Source organism: Vitis riparia, chromosome 14 (genome assembly GCF_004353265.1).
Source record: "Vitis riparia cultivar Riparia Gloire de Montpellier isolate 1030 chromosome 14, EGFV_Vit.rip_1.0, whole genome shotgun sequence".
Lineage (NCBI taxonomy): Eukaryota > Viridiplantae > Streptophyta > Magnoliopsida > Vitales > Vitaceae > Vitis > Vitis riparia.
The window spans coordinates 16202173-16222228 of record NC_048444.1 but is presented as its reverse complement, the minus strand read 5'-3'; the positions used below and the strand labels follow the sequence as shown (position 1 = coordinate 16222228).

The window sequence follows — 20056 nt, the reverse complement described above, 5'->3', positions numbered from 1 at the left end:
TGGTGGCAAATAACAAGGGGATAAGTTCAACAAAAGGCAAGAAAGAAATTCTCAAGGACCAGTAATTAATCTTTAGGGAGATCACTAGATTTTTTTCTGCGCTTCATAATTTCAGAGGGTTAAAGAAATTGAGCCTTCAATGTTAGGAGGTGCCCCCATATCTGAGGCTAATGGATGGCTACAGAGACCTTTCAAGAAGACATTAGAAAAGGGATTTTCTGGATGCATAGAGAGAAAATATCATATCATCATAAAGAGATGATGTTGGAGATGTGTTTAGCGCTCATGCAGGGAATTTGCATGTCTTTCCCATCTTTCCTACTTTATTTCCTCGTTTTGGAGGTATGGCAGACTTCTTTTAGCAGCAAGTATTACCAGGTTATGGTATACAAGAGCTTATGGTATGATGGATTTATCTTTCTGGGGTTTCAGTAGGAGTGCTAAAGGCAGGGCTGTGTTGGGGGAGTGAAGGGTAATCCTAGCAAACGTTCTCTTTATCTGATAGAAAAGAATGCCAAGATCTTTGAGGACAACAAGAACATTGTGACTAATGGAGAATACTAATTTTTCAAATCCTTCTGAACATCAATTACCAAGAAGCATTTAAGAGTTCCCTTAAGAATCATTTGCAGCATTTTATCTGGCTAGAAAGGATGTCAGGATCTTGGAGGACAATAAGAGACTAGTTTTTGAATTAGGAGTGAGTATTTGCTTTCTCACATCCATTTAAATGACTGTTTTTAAGGAGTTATAGAGAGTTCCATTGAGCAGAGTTTGGCAACCTCTCAATTAGAAGAGTGGAGAATGGGTCCTGTGCTAGTCGGTATTCTGAAATTTAATTTTAATGAATATTACTTGGGCAATCCAAGTTGAATGGAAATTAAAAGGACTCATTCAGAATCATAGGGCCAAGATTTAATTTTTTTTTTTTTTTCTTTTATGAGAGAGGCCTTGGGATAGCTACTGAAGGGAAAATACTTGCTTTACTTGATGTCCCAAGTCCTACAGAGTCAAATTTAACCAATATACCAGTAGAGGGAGACTCAGCACGGTTCTATCCTGGGTGGCTAAGTTATACAGGGTCTTGGAGATACAACTATTGGAAGTGGAAGATTGTGGATTCAGAAAGGTATTGGATTGCTCCTTTTCATCAAAGCCTAGATTTTGGCTAATCAAGAAGCTACAAACCTCTTTGCTAATGGATTTTTTGTCATGGATCTCAGGCCTCTAGTTGTTTGCTCTATCTCCGTATGGGTTGGAACCAAAGACTTTCTCCTGTGAGGATTTTCTGCCATAAGATTTCTCAACCTTTTTTCTTTTGTAGAAATTCTTAGTTTTCAATTACTGTCTATTATAAAAAATTAAAAGATAAAAAATAGTAATTGGTTAGAAAAACAGAAGCATCAGAATGGACCAGGGAAGTAAGTAGTGGAAGATCATTAAAGGATTGCTCAGATTTTGGCTTAATCAAATGCTTGTTATGATGGTAATTAGATAACTTATCTCTGTCTATAAGAACAGAACAAGGCTCACCCATTGGCTGCTTAAAGTGTACAGTAGATGATGCTCTCTCAGAAGTTGATTTTACATCTTTGGCAGCAATTTCAGATGAAGTGGTACACTTTTTTTTGTCATCAAACTGTTCACGACACGAATCAGAACTGGTTACTCTTCTTCGGTCTTTCAAAGATGATCGGGAGGAGTCCATCCTTTCCTGCCTGAAGTTTTTTGGAGCTATTTCACCTTTTTCAGGAAACCACATTGTACTCGATCTCTCCATTCTAGATGAAACCTGATTTTCCTGCTGTCCCCGGTGTGATCTTTTAAGTGGAGGTTCAGATTCATCACAGCTTACGGCCCCTTCATTATCCTCCAGTCCCTAAAAGATCAAAAGGCCATATCCAGTCATAGGAGAAAAGGTGGAAATTTTTTAACAAATCTAAAACAACAACAGAATATTAATAATTATTTATTCACTTAAGTTGTTATAATAATGCATCTTCTCTATTGTTTCACTCCATTACAGCTATAACCATAGTTGTTAAAAACTTTCGATACAATGATACAATACATTTTTTATGGAAATCAAGATGTATCACAATTTGTATCTTTTAAAGCATATCTTACATTACATATACAATGCATGATATGGTACATGATATTACGATACAACAATACATACATCTTTAACTATTTTCTATAATTTAAAAAAAAAAAAATCAAATTCTATTTTTTTTAAAAAAATTTATTATATTAATTGTTTAAAATATACTAAAAGATTAAAAAATTGATCATAAAAATGAAAAATAGGTATAATAATCTTATATGAAAAGCTACATTCTTATTGTTAAATGTTATATTATAAGTCAATTAAGTTTATTTTTAAGATAAATATTGAAGAATTTTCATTTGAATGGTTTGAATGTTGACAACGAAATTAATGGTGATTAGTGAATAAATTTTTTTACTTAATATACTAGGTTTTTCTTTTTATTTCTTTTTGGTGGTGGAAAATGAATCATGACGAGCCTGAAAAGTTAGAACTTTGAAGATGACACATAAAGACATATATACAACACAATAAGGGCATATGCCTAGTTAGAATTTGGAATTAAAAATCACAACTAAAAATTAAAGTTTATTTTTGTGGATTATATAATGAATATATATTAAAGTCATATTTTTTTTAATTTGAACTAGTCAAGACTTTAAGATTCAATGTTTTCATTTGATATGATAGTGTTTAACTCTTTAAATCCTACTATCTTCTATAAAATTTGGTTATATATTGCTCTATACTTCATACTTTCAATAGATATACATACATATACATATTTTATTTTTTTTACTATATAAAAAAACTTATGATACATGATATAGAAAAATAGAAAAAAATACACGATACATTTTACAAGTTCACAACTATTGCTATAACATATAAAAAATAAAATCAAAATACATAAAAATTGGGCAAAAGAAGCCTAAAGCACTTTTTGAGCCAAATAGAAGTTCCTATATATGTTTGGCTAATTTTATTAAAAGAGATTTTGACATTAAAAAAATAATAATAAGAAAGCAACATCAATATTGATTCTTGTGGAAGCCCTTTCTAGCTTATATGAAAAGTTGTTTCATGTTTAATTAAACTTTCACAATATCTAGGGGTGTAACTTAGGCAGGTTGGTTAGGCCAAACCCAATGTTTAGGAGGGTTTTGGACAAGTATTTAATGCTTAGGATGAGTTTTTCTACCCAAACTCAAGTTAGGTAGGGCTTCGGCCATGTTTAGGCAACCAGAACCTAACTTAACTCAATTTAATATTTTGCAATATTTAAATTTTTTATCATTATACATAAAAATATTCAATTTATATGCTTTAAGACAATTTTCAAAGAAAAAATGTAAAATTTAATTATATTATATATTATTTTATTTTTCTAGGAAGATAAATAAGGATTTTTTTTTTTTTTTTTTTGGTATAAACATATAAAACATAAAGTTAAAAAAGTCGGTACAAGTAAGTTCAACCAATTCAACCCAAACTTGACTAATATAACCTAAACCACCTGCCTAACCCACATCAAACCTAAACTTAACCTCAACTTGGAAAAATAAGGATGGGTTAGGCATGGGTGAAGCACCTTAGATTAGAGGTTGGGTTTGGGTTCAGGGTTTAGTAATTCAGGTGGAGCTCAGGTTAGACGCCAACCCAACCCACCCCACCCGAGTTGTAGCTCTAATAATATCAAGATTTCCATTTGAAATCATAACTTCAGCTTTCATTTAAAGCGACCAAAAAGATACACAAGTGAGGCCTAAGGTGTCCACACAGTATACAAAGAGAGTTGCTTGCTAGACATATATTGTGTGCCTAGAACATATCGTCTTAAACTCTTAGGAAAGTTGGTACCTAAGATGGTATCAATGCTAGAGCTAGACATCCCAATTTTGAGACTCTCCTACTGCTGCTGTGGCTGATTTGTCTCTCCATGGAAGGGAGGGTGTTAGCATATAAATTGTGGGCCCAAATCCTAATAGCTTAAACTTTTAGGGAAGTTGTTAGCTTAACAAAATCAATTGAGTTAGCAACTGAATCAATTAATGAATAAAATGGTTAACTACCTTAGCTTCCTCATACTCAAATATAGCATCAGCAAGAGCACGATAATTTTCAGCTTCAATAAGTTCCCAGTTTCCATCATATAAGTCCAGAAGTTTCTTCAGTGCTGGTTTCACTGCTCTTTCAGGAATGCCTAAAACCTGCATTGCATTAAAGGCCTCGCAAATTTTTGGATTTGAAGCCATCTGTACTCCAATAAGTTACTGGAAACCTGAACCCTTGGTTTGATACTAATTCAGCAGCGAAGCAATAATTTGAGACTAGTTCGGCTGCTACTTATCTTTCTTCTGTATCCTCTGGCACATCAAATAGTACCTAAATTGCTCAATTTGTAAGAAAAGCGCACTACTCAAAATAGTTTTAAGAAAGTAGGAATTTACATGTCCAGGAAATAAAATCATTTTTTTGTTCTATCGATCATAAAGCACAGCCACCCAGCAAATGGACTTGATGCCAAAACAAGTACAAGAATTTGGACTCATGATAAAGGTTGAAAAGAAAACTGTTGATGATATTATTCTTGAAATCCTAGAAATAGTTTTGTGTATGATACAAAAATAGATCAGTTGAAAACCAACTGACACACAAATCTGCTCCCTCTGGGAGCTTAACTGCTTTTGTCACATTCAACTTCAGCTTACAACCAAAAAGCAACTGGAAGCTTTTTCACCATGTCCTTCTCTTTTTAGTCTTTAAAGTGTCAGTTACAATGTAAAGCAACAGGCTGGGACATTAGTACAGTGAAGGGAAGATAGACACTGCTTAAAAATATGTCATGAAATTGGAAGGCTGTGGAAAGACTTGTGGTGGGGCAAGCAGCCACTTTGCATGCTCAATTCCCATATCTCTCCAAAGTGGCAAGAGTTAGAGACTCCCGTTTCCTCTTCTTCTTCTATGACTTGGAACCTAAATTACCTTATCAATCTGGAAATGGAAGAGCTTGAACTTGTCATTTTATCTCTTATCATAGTGCACTTATCGAATTCATTCCTGGTTATGAGGTTTAATCATTGACCTCCTTAGGTTTTTTTCTGCGATTTCTTGATTTCAACCCATTGTTTCGAGACACTTTCATCAGGAAATTTAAAGATCCCACCTAAGGTCAAGGCTTTTTCATGATTAGTGATTAATGAGAAAATCAATATCAATAACTTTCCACAAGTGAGGAATTAATTCAAAGCCCTTAGTCTATATGTGCCTAAGAAGCTAAGAATCGATGGATCAACCTTTTTTAGATTACCCAATGACTTTTAGGCCTTATAACAACACCCACCATGCCCAAATTGTCCTAATTAAGCTTATAAAAGTGTAGAAAGCTTCCAGAATGATCTAGAGGCATCTACACATCTCCACAAATAGATAAAAGTCCATGGAGTTATATCAAGTATTTTAAAGAGTTCTTGTAACTTGTACATAGCTTGTCTATGGAAGCTTCTAGAATTTTGGGGACCAATAAGGAGTCTAAGAGTTTCCCTAATGCCAATAAATAGAGGCCCCATTTGGCCAAGGCACCAAAAACTTAAAAGCTTTCAAGTTTTGTAAAGCATTCTTGTACACTGCAAGATTCTATTCTTTCAAACTTCCAAGTATTGGTTTTTTTATTCATTTCTAGTTTTTGTGTCATATAGCGTTTCTTAGCATAGCAAGCTAAGGTCAAGGAAGGGTAACTTAGCAACTCAAGTATTTTGAGTTGTCTACTAAGTTAAGTACCGCCACCCTCTACCTCATTGATACCGCTGCTCTACAATGGTGTTGAAGATTTGCCAATGTAAAGAAAGCCACCTGCATTATAGACACATAGGAGGATTTTAAGCGACAGATCAAGAGGCAATTCTATCGAAATGACTTACTTGGTAAGTAAAAATATGAAGCTTTGTAAGCACATAGTTTCAATCTATGAGTACATCAAGGAATTCTCTACACATACGCTTGATTTTCCCAACATGATAAAGAAGGATTTGTTATTTAACTTCATGAACAACCTACAAATCTAGGCTAAGTAGGAGTTAAGGCACTACAGTGTCCAACGCCTTCCCACAACCATGACAATAGCAAAGTTTTGGTCAAATACAAGAGAAACTTTTTTTTTTATAGATGAATCACAGAAAATTTATTAGAAAAAGGGAGCAAGAAGGCATCCCGAAGCATACAGGGAGTATACACGAGAAACCACAAGACAAAAAACGCAAAAAAGCAAACACACACCAGCCCTCAACTAGAACCCAACCAATCAACAAAGTTAATTAAGGAACAGGGTTCTCCATCTAAACAAGACTTAGACCAAGAGAAAAGATTACAAACGAAGGAGTTTTTCAATCTTTGGATCGATAAAGTCTCATTGTCAAAAACTATCCTATTTCTTTCTTTCCAAACCGTCCAAAATAAACAAAGAGGAGCTGCCCGCCAAGTCTTTCCACGCTTCTTGTCCACAAAGGAAGCGGACCAACCAAGGAGAGTGTCTCTAACTGTAAGCGGAAGGACCCAATTAACACCAAACAACGAAAACACAAGATTCCACAATACCCTCGCCTTGGGACAATGAATAAGGATGTGATTTATTGTCTCCTCTTCATCACAACACAAGAAGCACCTGTTTGCTAAAATCCAGCCCCTCCTTTTGAGTTGATCTTGGGTTAGAACCTTCCCCCAAGAAGCTTCCCAAGCAAAAAAACCCACCTTTGTAGGCACACAAGGGCTCCAAATGATTCTCCAAGGAAACGGGACTGAACCACTAGAATCAAGAGTATTGTAAAGGGATTTTACAAAGAAAATCCCATTCTTAGAAGCATTCCACAACACTCTATCCTCCAGCCCAACAAAAAGCCTCTTTCCTTAAAGGATCGAAAGGAGACTCACCACCGCCTCCATCTCCCAATCATTAAAGGGTCTAGAGAAACAAGGAGACCATCCCCCCACATCCCCCATAGAGTCCCAACAATCCACTACCCATGCATCTTGAGAGACCACAAAGGCAAACAAAGAAGGAAAAGCCTCACAAAGGGGAATGTTTCCGCACCAAATGTCCTTCCAAAATTTCACTCTTCTACCATCCCCTACAGCGAAAGAAACATTTTTAAACATCAGAAAGCCTTCCTTTCTAATTTCCTTCCAAAACCCCACCCCATAGCCCTCCCTAACCTCACAAGAAATCCACCCTCCACCTTCTTCCCCATACTTCCTACTAATAATAAGCTTCCAAAAGGACTCACTTTCTACCGCAAAGCACCAACTCCATTTACACAACAGGGCCCTATTGAGAATAGAAAAATTTCTAATCCGCAAACCGCCCTTCTTTTTATGAGAACAAACCACATCCCACTTTACAAGATGGGGCCTCTTCTCCAACGCACCCCCACCCCAAAGGAAATCCCTTTGGATTTTCTCAAGCCTCAATCTAACAACCCTAGGCATACGCAGTAAGGACATAAGATAGATCGGCATGCTAACCAAAGTGCTCCGAATGAGAGTGATTCTCCCCCCCTTGGAAATGAACTGCCTCTTCCACAGAGCAAGTCTCTTCCACACCATCCCACACAGCCACCGACTTATGAGGAGCACCTAGAGGGAGCCTCGAATAAGTGGTGGGGAGAGAACCCACTTTGCATCCCAGTTCAGAAGCCAAAACCTGCACGTTCTCTACTCTTCCCACTGGCATAATTTCACTCTTGTTCAAATTGATGCTCAAACTAGAAATGGCTTCAAACCACATTAAAAGCCAGCTTAGAATAGTCATTTGCTCTTAGGAATTCTCACAAAAAACCAACGTGTCATCAGCAAACAACAGGTGAGACACTTGAATCCCACTGCCACCCCTACCCCTTAACCTACAGTCGGTCAAGAAACCCCCCCAACAGCTTTGTTAATGAGGCAACTTAAGGCCTCCATCCCTAAAACAAACAAGTAAGGGGAAATGGGGTCCCCTTACCTTAACCCTCGAGTGCTCTGGAAAAAACCCGCAGGCGATCCGTTAATCAAAACTGAAAAAGAAGCAGTGGAGATGCACCACCTGATCCAACCAGCCCATTTCTCCCCAAAACCCATTTTTTGCATCACTCTCGACAGGAAATCTCAGTTAATATGATCGTAAGCCTTCTCTAGGTCCAATTTGCATAACACACCAGCTTCATCCCCTTTCAGCAGCAAGTCTATGGCCTCGTTAGCAACTAACGCAGCATCAAGGATTTGTCTTCCTTCAACAAAGGCATTTTGGGTAGGAGACACCACCTTACTCACTACCTTCTTCAACCTATTAGCTAGGACCTTGGCGAGAAGTTTGTACAGGCCTCCCACCAAGCTGATGGGTCTATAATCACATAAATCATCAGCCCCGCCTTTCTTAGGGACTAAAACCAGGAACGTGGAGTTCGGACTTCTAACAAATTTACCCCTCTCAAAAAAATCCTTGAAAAAGCCCATTAGATCATCTTTGACAAAATCCCAACAAAACTGCCAGAAAGCAATGGGGAAACCATCCGTACCAGGAGCTTTGTCCCCATTCAACTCTGAGAGGGCCAGAAACACCTCTTCCACAGAGAACATCTCCTCCAGCCTGGCAGCCTCCTCACTCCCAATTCTATCAAACTCCATGATATTCATACTAGGGTGCCAGCCACCAGGATCCAATAACAGATCCTAATAGGCCCTCACCACACCCCTTTGAATTTCTTGATCTTCTGAAAGCTAGTTACCATTAACTTTAATCTTTTTCAAACAATTCCTCCTTCTATTAGAATTTGTCATCTTATGAAAGAATCTCGTGTTCTTATCGCCTTCCTTCAACCATGTTTCTCTTGATTTCTGCCTCCACGAGATTTCCTCCATAAGTGCCCATTTCTTAAAGTCCTCCCTGGCCTCCTTTCTAGCCTCTAACTCCTACTCGTTTAAAGCTATCTGTCGCTCCTAATCATCCCAAAAGGACACTTTGTCCAAGGCCATCCTCAAGTTCACCCCCACTTTACCAAAAACTTCCTTATTCCAATTCTTCAACTTAATTTTTAAAGCCTATAAGACCCACTGTAATTGAAACCTTGCCACCAGCCCTTAAGAAGCTCCTTAAAGCCCTCCTCCTTCAACCACATATTCTTAAAACGAAATGGAATTGGACCTCTCCTCACCCCACCCCCATCTAACAGAATTGGGAAGTGATCAGACACGGGCCTTGGGAGGGTGCATTGAGACACCCCACTAAAATGATTTTCCCAATCCTCCGAAATTAGAAAACGATCCAGTCTTGATCTGGATTGACCATTCAACCCTCCACTCCACATATAAGGCTCCCCCTTAAGAGGCAAATCTCTTAAAGCCAACTCATCTAACACCTCCAAAAACCTTATCATGGAACTAGACAATCTTCCTTCTCTACTACGTTCACTGGGAAATCTAATCATGTTGAAGTCCTCCAAGTCAAAGCCCTCAAAGGAAAACCATATAAAAGGTGGGGCAGAAAAAGAGTTGAAAAGCTACAATGTTGCTAAAGAAGGATCAAGTAAAACTCTAAGTGGCAAAAAAGGCAAGAGTAAGGATAAAAGTAATGAACTCACGCCCAAGACAAACTACTTCCTACATGATGAACAACACTAATAGCAAAGCTATACTAAGAAGAAGGCCCTCAATGCCATGATCGATGAGAAGGAAAAAGGAGCACGAAAAACAAGCATGGTTGATGCAACTCCTAAATGCCCTTAAGTCTAATCAACGCCTATGATGCATAAAAATAAAAAAAAATAAAAAAAAAGATTTATGTATATAGAAGCCCATGTGGATGGGAAGCCCACCAAGCCCATAATAGAAACAAGTGTCACACACAACTTCATCTCTTTGGAGGACAAAAAGAGACTAGAGCTTGAAGATCGAAGGAAGGGGGAGGAAGATGGCTTAAGGTAATGAACTCTACTGACAAGGTGTAGAATATAGGGTAACTCCATGCACAAGAACATGGGAAGGAAAGGTTGACTTTACGATAGCACCAATGAACAACTTTAAGATGATGCTTGCAATGGATTTCCCAAGGGAGGTCAAGGCAGTGTCATTACCTTTTTTGTGATCGATGAATAACTTAAACAAGGAGAAGTCATGCGCAATCACTACAATCACCCAAGGTATGCCTCAAGACCACTTTACTATTAGTTATACATGTAAACAAAGGGTTAAAGAAGAAGCAAGCAACCTGCTTAGTTACACTAAGGGAGGAAAAAGAGGATACCATGAGGGATCCATGTTTAAGGCAATCAAAGGAGTTCTTGGAAAGTTTAAGGGTGTGATGCCACCAAAGCTTCCTAAGAAACTCCCACTAAGGAGAGAGAAGATCACAAGATTGGGTTAGAGTCGGGAGCTTAGCCCCTTGCCATAGGGACCTATAAGATGGCACGACCTAAGTTGAAAGAACTAAGGAAACAACTTGAGGAGTTGTTTGATGGGGGATTAATCCAACGATCTTAAGCTCCCTACGATGCACAAGTCTTATAAAAAAAAAGCAGCACAATAGATCCCACCAAATTTGCATAGATTACCAAGTACTTAACAAGGTAACATTAAAGAACAAATATCCCATTCTGCTCCTTGCCAACCTATTTGATCAACTTGGTAGAGTAAGGTACTTCACAAAGCTAGATTGAGGCCAAACTACTACCAAATCAGATCACAAAGGGGGACGTGCCAAAGACTACATGTGTGACCAAGTACAATTATTACAAGGTTCTAATGATGCCCTTTGGAGTCACCAATGCACTAGCTATCTTCTGCACATTGATGAACAAGATCTTCCACCCATACTTGGATAAATTTGTGGTAGTGTACTTAGACTACATGGTTATCTACAGTGACAACCTAAAGGAAAATGTGGAGCACCTAAGGAGGGTCTTTGAAGTACTTAGATAGAACAATCACTAACCAAAAAGGCTACTAAGGAAAAGGTCAACTTCTTGAGGCATCATACAAAGGATGGCAAGCTAATGATGGATGAAGACAAAGTAAAGGCCATCCAAGAGTGGAATCGTCCTATGAAGGTACCTAAGCTAAGATCTTTACTTGGCATAGTATATTATCACTAACAGTTCACCAAAGGCTACTAAGCAAGGGCAACTCCACTCATTGATCTACTAAATAAAAATAAGGCATGGGATTGGGACGATAAGTGCTAACAAGCCTTTGAAGATTTGGAGCAGTTTGTGATGGAAGAACTAGTATTTGCACTATCCGATGACAACAAGGTATTTGAGGTACACATGAATGCCTACGACTTTGCAATTGGAGAAATACTAATGCAAGATAGGCAATCAATAGCATTTGAGAGTCATATGCCTAATGACTTAGAAAGTCATTCTATGATGTAAGAAAAGGATATGAGGGTTATAGTTCATTGCTTGCGCAACTAGAGCCATTACCTGTTGAGGTCCCATTTTCTAGCGAAGATTGACAATGTTGTTACTAGCTACTTCCAGACTCAAAAGAAGCAAGTTCTAAATAAACAAAGTGGCAAGACTTCTTGTCGAGACAAAGTTTCACTAAACATTGGAGTACGTGCTAGGAAGTGCTAATCATGTGGTCGCCCTAAGCAACAAGAGGGATCTAGCATCCATGACAATCAACCCCACATAGAATAAGTGAATCTTCTAAAAGATGGGCTACAATATGATCCTTTAGCTAAGAATCTTATTTTTAGCACATAAGGGCAAGACTAAGTGGTTTCGGTAAGAGGATGACCGACTTTATACTAAAGGAAAACGGGTTTACATGCTCAGTGGAGCAACCTAAGGAGAAATATCATCAAAGATGACACTAAAAATAGGTTGAGCACCTTGGGCAACAACACACAAAGGCATTACTAGTATCAGCGTTGGATGCGAGACAAGGTTAAGGCCTATGTCAAGACTTGTCTTGTGTGCCAATAAGACAAGGTGGAGCAACACTTCCCTTGAGGCCTACTAAAGTCGCTACCCACAACTGACATGCCATGGGAAGAACATCATCATGGACTTCCTCATTGGATTAGTTAAGTCAGAAAGCTACCATTTCATCATTGTGGTGATGAGCAATTCTCTAAGCATGTTAATTTCATAGCAACCCTTATAAACTGCACCATGAAGGAGACAAAGAGGCTATTTCTAAAACATATGGTTAAGTTTTAGGGGTTGCCTAAATACATTATCAATGATCATGATCCCGTTTCACTAGAAAGTTCTAAAAAGAGCTCTTCAAAATGAGGAGGGTCAAAGCTTCATTTCTTTATGAGTTTTCATCCTTAGCCATAGGGGTAGATTGAAAAAATGAATGCCTTATTGGGTTATACTTATGGCACTTTGTGAGTGCTAACCAAAGAGATTGAGCTAAGTTGTTGGATATGGCCTAATTCTCTTACAATATACAAAGGAGTGAGGCAACCAACAAGAGCTTGTTCGAGTTGGCTACACAGGAAAGAGTCTAATGGCTTTCAAATTTGCTATGGAATGGTAAGAGCAAGCTGACATAACCATCTCATATTTAGTAAAAGCTACTAAGATAATGAAGAAGTGGGTTAACAAGAAAAGACAACACACTGAGTACTAGGTTAGAGACCTAGTGGATATCAAGTTACTTTCTCAACAATTCAAGCCCTTAAGGTCTGTGCATAAAGGACTCATGAGGAGAAATGAAGGCTCTTGCCCTATACATAGGAGGGTCAACAAAGTGAGCAATTAGGATAAGCTACCTCTAACGTTAAAAATCTAATCTCTTTTCCATGAAAGCTAAGCCTTGTTATGAAGACAAGGACGATCCAAGCTACAAAGTATCAAAGAGTCATGCCACAAGGTATCATAAAGGGTACCTACAATTGTAGTATACTCATATGACAAAGAAGCAAAGTATATCATGACTTACCAAGTCATTAGGTGATGAGGGATACCACTTGCAATAGTATACTTAGTCAAATTGAAGGGATTAATAAAGAATGAGGCTAGCCAGGAGCATGCTAAAGTGTAGTGGAAATTCCAAGAGCAAATTGAAAAATGAGGGTAGAAAGAACGATGAGGACATCTGCAACATTGGTGAGGGAGAGTGTTACACCTTGCACAAAATGGTCTCAAGTAAGCCTATGTTAGTGCAATAAGCTTCCAAAATGATCCAAAGGCATCTACACATCCCCATTATAGATAAAAGTCTATGGTGTTGTGTGGAGTATTCTAGAGAGTTCTTATAAGCTCCTATAAGTAGCTTGTACATAGCTTATAGTCACGTCTAGAATTTTAGGGAACCATAACGGTTTTGAAGGGTTCTCATTAGGTCTATAAATAAAAGGTCTTATTTGGGTAAGGCACCAAGAACTTGAGTGCTTCCAAGTATTGTAAAGCATTTTTTGTGAAATATAAGCTTCCATTCTTCCAAACTCTCTACGTATTGCTTCCTTTGTTCATCCCTAACTTCTATGTCACATAGCACTACTTAAAATAGCAAGTTAAGCTTGAGAATGGCTAACTTAGCAACTTCAAGTGTCTTGAGTTGTCCAAGAGTTACACATATGCTGAAGAAACACCTAAGTTCATGACACTAGGCTATTTAATCTAGATGAAATAGATCATGTTTACCTAAAAGTGTGACTAAGATATGGATTATTGATCTCATTTAAGGGGTTTGAGGATTTTCTTATGCATATTTTGGAAAGAGAGGAATGTCATGATTTTTTAGGATAAATGAAGGACTAAGAGCTTATTTGGGATTTGATACATTTCTATTCCTCTCTCTGGGCATCTACCTTTACAGGTTTGAAGAATATTCCTTTAAGCTCTCAATAGCTTGTTTTGAACATGGTTTAAAAGTCAAAGAGGTTAGGCATTGAGCTACTTACAACATAGAGTCCACCTCTACTAAGTTTAATTAAGTTCAATTTTGATAAGCGCACTAATTTAACTCAACTGGAAATTGCATGTGTGAATAAGGATCATCATTGTACAATATTGAAAGCCTTATCAAAACTGTTCATAGAGGATTTAGTCATTAGGAAAAGATTTTAGCTCTTTTTTAGAACTTGTTGCAACTCAAGACTTTAATCTTACATAATTCATGGGTGAATGAGTATTTTTCCATCATGACTGCTTGGGTGTCTAAGACCAAAACTGGTTCATAGATGTGCAACAAGTAGCTTTCCAAAATGTTGGATGTAGCTAGTATATTAGGTTGTCTTTCTCTTGATTCCCAGGTTTAGCTAATGATATTGTAAATTAATTAGGGAAACAAAGAGCAAAGCAAAAGGCTTCTTTTGCAAGGAATAATTTACAACACCCACATTGCCCTGAACCCAAACACCACCCCTCACCCCGTTCCCTCCATTCTCAACAATTCTCAATTTCCTTTTCTATTTTTTTTTTTTTTTTCCCTCCAACCAATCACCACAAATGTTTTAAAAGACTAAAGATTGTCTTGAGGCATTTTACATAACTTGATTAAGTAAATACATAAATAAGAAATAAGAAATAATTATCAAAAAATATGAAATATAATAATAAATCACACAAAGATTAAACAATAAGAAAACCATATAATTCATAACAACAAAATCAATAGTTTTTCATTGTCAATAATTTCTAATTTAGTTCCTTTTTATCTCTTTTAAAATTTAACAATCTCATAGCTTCATCAAATCATCTTTAGCACTATTATCACTATCACTTAAAAGATCCTTCAAGGAATTGTAATCATATTTAATTATTGTATAATCCTCTCTATTAGTTTTAATGTTTGTCATTCCTCTTCTTATTCTATGAATTGTAGTGATATTTTTCCTTACTACCAATAAAACAATAATAATATAGATGAGTTCAGCCACTAGAGTAGCCAACAGTTCTCCTATTTATTCCTCTGAATCACTGTTTTTCACATTCATCTAAAGCATTAATTAAAAGTCAACAAAGCCTCTATTTTGTACAAAAGTTAAAATTGGAACTAAATTAACTTATAAAATCTATACCAAATACCCACAAAAGCATAGAACCCATCAAAAGTCACTCAATATGGAGGTTTAAGACAAAATTCCATAATGGCCCCAAACCCATTAAAACCCTTTAAACATTTAAGGCTTAAGCCTCAACGGAAGCAAAGCAATAACCTCAAGGTTGTAAGCCTCGACAAGGTGAGGCTTATTCTTCAATTACCCTAACTAGGGTTTATAGCCTCAAGGCTAATTCGCAAAGCCTTGCCTTAAACCATCTTATAGAAAGGCTTAGAATAGAAAGACAAAAAACTATGGCCTGCAGCAAATCCTATTTAAACATAGAATGTTGCCTATTGTTTTCTCCTATAAAGAACTAATAAAAATATCAAGGTCCTTGCCACAAATAATCCTCAATTGCAATGTTCAAGCCATCTCCAAATCAAATAAATTTGATAAGCATTTTCTTTCTTCACCCTATCACCCCCTTATAGGAAGGCTTAGAGCAACAATACTCTCTCAGGTGTAATTGAATATAAAGGAAATAAGGGGTACAAGAAGGATGGGTTATTCTCCAAAATAAACCAAGAACAATTACAATCAAATATTTCCAGCACAACACGTATAACTGCGAGCATAAATCAACCTTAAAACAAGCAAATAAACAAAGGTCACTACAAATTCCCAACAAAAGTTTCAAGCAATAAGGCTTCTCTTCTAGTTAGTTGACCCAATGTCTCACATTGAAACAAAACCTAATTCAGGAGAAGGATATACAAACCTATGAATTCATGAATGCCATTTTCGCACTCCTCTTTTCCATAACAAGCCCACATGATTACAACAATTTCAACTTTTCTGAAAAAATCCTCATTCCATAGACTTCACCACAATCAACTCTTCCATCTCTTCTAGGCTCTTAGTAATGCAGTACCTCTAAATTTTCAGCAGTATAGAAGTTTTTTCTTTATTTTATAATGTTAAAGATGTGAAAAATCAAAGAACAAAGAAAAAGAAAGAAAAGAAATGATAGATTCTTGGCAATCACACCTAGGGTTTCCTAAGCATTTACACTTAAAAAGAAAGAAATCACACCATCAAAAGAATTATAATAGATGCTGAAAATTTTTTAATTAAATAATGATTCTGCACTTTGAAAGACTGTATAGGTATATATAGACCTCATACTATTTTCCTTAATGCAAGAACTTTCCTAATTTCCCATCTTTCATTGCAAGAATAGGAAAATATTCTAGGAAAGAAATATTTTTTATGAACCAAAAGAATAGGAAAGACTACATGGACACTTATACTCTTTTCCTTAATGTAAGAAATTTGAAAGACTACATAGGCATATATATAAACTCTTATACTATTTTCCTTAATGCAAAAACTTTACTAATTTCCTATCTTTCCTGGCAAGAATTGGGAAAGATTCTAGGAAAGGAATATTATTTATGAGCCAAAAGGAAATGAACTTTTTAAATATAATAAAAAGACTAAGAAAAAAAATTGACGAAAGGTCAACCGCTACTTAGAATAAAAAATTTAAACAAGTAAACTACCAAAAACCAATTGTACTATAATAAAAAGTCTCTACATGGGACAATGGAACCAAACCATCATTGTTGTCCTCTTGTTAATAGATACCATAGGTTCATTCCTCACTGCTTGGCCTCTCTTCCCAACCTTTGACTAGCTAATCTTAAAAGACTTTATAAGTTTGATGAGTTGAGGGACTAGATAGACAGCGAATCATTTGAAAAGAGGATTTGGTTCTCAACATGGAGAGTCAAAACTAGAGCCAAAATACCAAATGAAATTGGATCAATTTTTTTGTCCTTAAGAAAGCACCTGCATTACCCGAGCATTCTTCCATAATGGTATGGAATGATACTACCATTGAAGTAAATATTCAAATCACTTTAGATGCATGTATGGGCCTGATTGGGGAATAAAAATAGATACATACATAATAAAAAATAAATAGATAAAAAAATATGTATGCATACATGTATGAACTAAAAGCAAACAATGAGTTCAATTGTTTATTTTTCTCTCTCTAAACAAGCAAATATAGGGGTATAGAAGGAGACATTACTTGGATATGATACTAATAGAGATTTGATCCAGGGCAACTTTTTATTAAATAAAACTGATATTAACAGCACTACCATACCATCAACATTTCAACTCCAACTCTTCACCACCCTTGCCGCCACCATCTTTATGTTACTACTACCACTACTAAATCATAGCTCTTGCAACTTCTTAACACCAAATGTGTAGTTTCTTTATGCTAGAGCAGTGTACAGTAAAATAAGAAATTATGGTTCTGTTTGGGAAGTGTTTTTGAAAACAGCTCTAAAAAATGATTTTTGAGAATAATTTTTAAAAAGTATACTCTAATATTTTATAGAACAAAAGCTTGTTTGGGAACCTAATATGTTTTTAACCTATTTTTTATGTTTTAAAAATAATTGTTATTTGTAATGTTTTATTTTTAATTATTCTCCATATTAATATGATTATTTTTTAAAACAACTCTTAGAAAACAAGTGAAAACAATTGAAAGCGATTAAAAGATATTCTCTAAAAACACCATGTTTTCTGTTTTTAAGAAGAAACAATTGTTTTTTGTTTTCTAGTTACTCAATGTGTTTTTCTATTTTTTTGTTCTAGGGAACAAAAAATTGTTTTAAAAAATAGTTGTCAAAAAAGGCCTATATTTTTCATTTAAATCCAAGATTTTCATCATTTAGAACTAATAAAAGAAATGCTCCCCAATCAACTAAGTCTGGTACAAATCATTTAACTTAGTCCATATGGGCTTCCATTTGTTGGAAACAACATGAAATTAAAATTTTCCTTTGCCTTCTTCCAATAAGAAAAAAAAAAAAAAGAAAATTCCATTAACCCTGATTTTATAAGGAAATGAATGGAGGGCGGAGGAATATTAAAAATAATTTTTTGTACCTTAAAACAGTTAACCTGAATTAGTGTCCAACACTCAGTTATAGAATCCAATAAGTAACCAATTTTAGTATACATATAACAAAACTGAGGAACAAATACAATTATTTCTATAAATGTTCATCTCCCACAACAAAGAACCCAAGAACATTATGGTCTGGTTGGACTCTAGAAAATGCAGGATAAGAAACGAACATAAAACATTGAATCTTCATTAGCTGGGACTAAAAACAAAATCTACCCTCCAAAGAATCTCAAAAAAATATTTGCTAAATTGACTAGAGACTCTAGGCCTGTTTGGGAACGCTTTCAAAAATAGTTCTCGAGAAATAGTTTTTGATATCAATGCTTAAATATAGTTTTCAAATGTTTAGATAAAAATTCCATTTGGGAACTCAAATGCCAATAACATTCTCTAGGCTTTTCAATTGTTTATACTTATATGCAATGCAAACGTTTGCAAAGCATTCTCCATCTTTGTAATTATTGCTCAGAAAACTCTAAGAAACAATTGAAACACTTCAGAATTGTTCTAAAAAATAACCTTTTTTTCATAACAATATCCATAAAAATTTTCTCTATCAAAATTTTGTCAAAGGTGTTTTTTAAGTTAGAAAGCAATAACCTTACCAAACAGGCCCTATATTTTCTAAAAAACTTGGATCACAGGAAGGCCGAGGAAAAAAGAAAAACAAGGATGGAAATAAAAGAATGTTGAACCTCAAAAATCTCTACCCGAACGCATATAAAATTCCATTCCCTTTTTTCATAATACTTTCCTTTACGGAAAATTAAATAAGAGAATTCAGATTCTTCCTAATTTTTATCCTTACCCTAATAGTTTCTTCCATTAAAACAGAGGAGCTTGAAAGTCACAACCCATGATGATACAAAATTATTTCAATCCAAGCAGTTCCCAAACGCTCCATCCCTGTTATCGTATCTTTGACAGATTAAAATAACGTATCACTCCGTTTGAACGCCGAGAAAACATTAAAAATGTAAAAATGAAAAGTTGGTACAGAAACACTTGGGGTTTTAGCGTCTGAACTCCTTTACTCCTAACGCTCATTTCTATTCCCCGCAATTTCTCAGCAACCAAACAGACCATATAAAAAATCATAAACAACCGAGATAAATCATTAACATCAAAAGGAAAGGCATTGACGTACAAATTCTAGGAGAATGCAGACGAACTCTGTATGTTCAAGGGAATGCGGAGAGAGCGCGAGACCAAAAGCGAGGTGGGGAGGTGAAGAGGGGTATGAGACTCCTAAAGGAAGAAACAGAGCGTTATAAAGCTTCTTCGAAATGGAAAACAGAGTTAAGATGATTCTGGGTAGGATTCAAGCGTCTCGTTTGGAGAGTTTTCTCGTGCATCAAGAAAATGGAAAGAGAATGAGAAAAATAGTACACCAATTGCCACAAGAGCTTTGTAGTGAAAGCCAGTAAATTTGTAAAAAGGGAAGCATGAGGAGGGACTGAGGGAGCGAGGGAGAGGAAGAGACAGGGAGATGGAATCATGGAATCAAAACCGTCGTTTATATCATGTTATTATCAGACGTGTTGGCGGTGTTGCACAATCCTTAATATATGTACACGTGTCATACTCCTATTGCTTTTTTGAAGCGTCTTTCTCTCACCTGTTTGATTTCTGAGGGGGCGGGGCCAGTGCTTTCTCCTGAGGCACTGATGAAGTTGCTGGTATCGACTGCAGGTGATTACTGCTTGATTGCTGAGTAGGAGTCCAGGTTGTACTGAAGAGGCCGAGAAATGCAACTGTTTCCGTGACGCGTGGACAAATGGTTAGCCTGTTTCGGGGGCTTGTGGGTCCTACTTTTTAAGGCCTTGTTTGGCCGAATGCAGCTTATAGTCAACTGTCCACCATTACTTAATTTGCCTTTGGTTGTAGGCCCTTCTTTGCTTACCGTCTTCACTCTTGGGCAACCCACCAACTCTTGAAGGTGTTCCGAAATTCCAAAAAAAAAACCTTAAGGTGGTGTTGGTTTTTTTGGTTGACTTGGAAAAGTTAAAATATTTGATTTTTTTATTTAAATAAAAAT

General features: G+C 36.3%; 1 protein-coding gene across 1 annotated transcript in view; it reads right to left on the bottom strand.

Moving 5' to 3' along the window:
• The window catches only part of LOC117929786 (histone-lysine N-methyltransferase SUVR4-like), a 55002-nt gene extending 35539 nt beyond the window's left edge, over positions 1 to 19463 (bottom strand). The window contains 3 exon segments of the mRNA XM_034850194.1: positions 1534 to 1879; positions 4123 to 4435; positions 19166 to 19463. Coding sequence (XP_034706085.1) covers positions 1534 to 1879; positions 4123 to 4305 — 529 coding nt within the window. The 5' untranslated portion in view covers positions 4306 to 4435; positions 19166 to 19463.
• Positions 19464 to 20056: the final 593 nt, after the last annotated feature.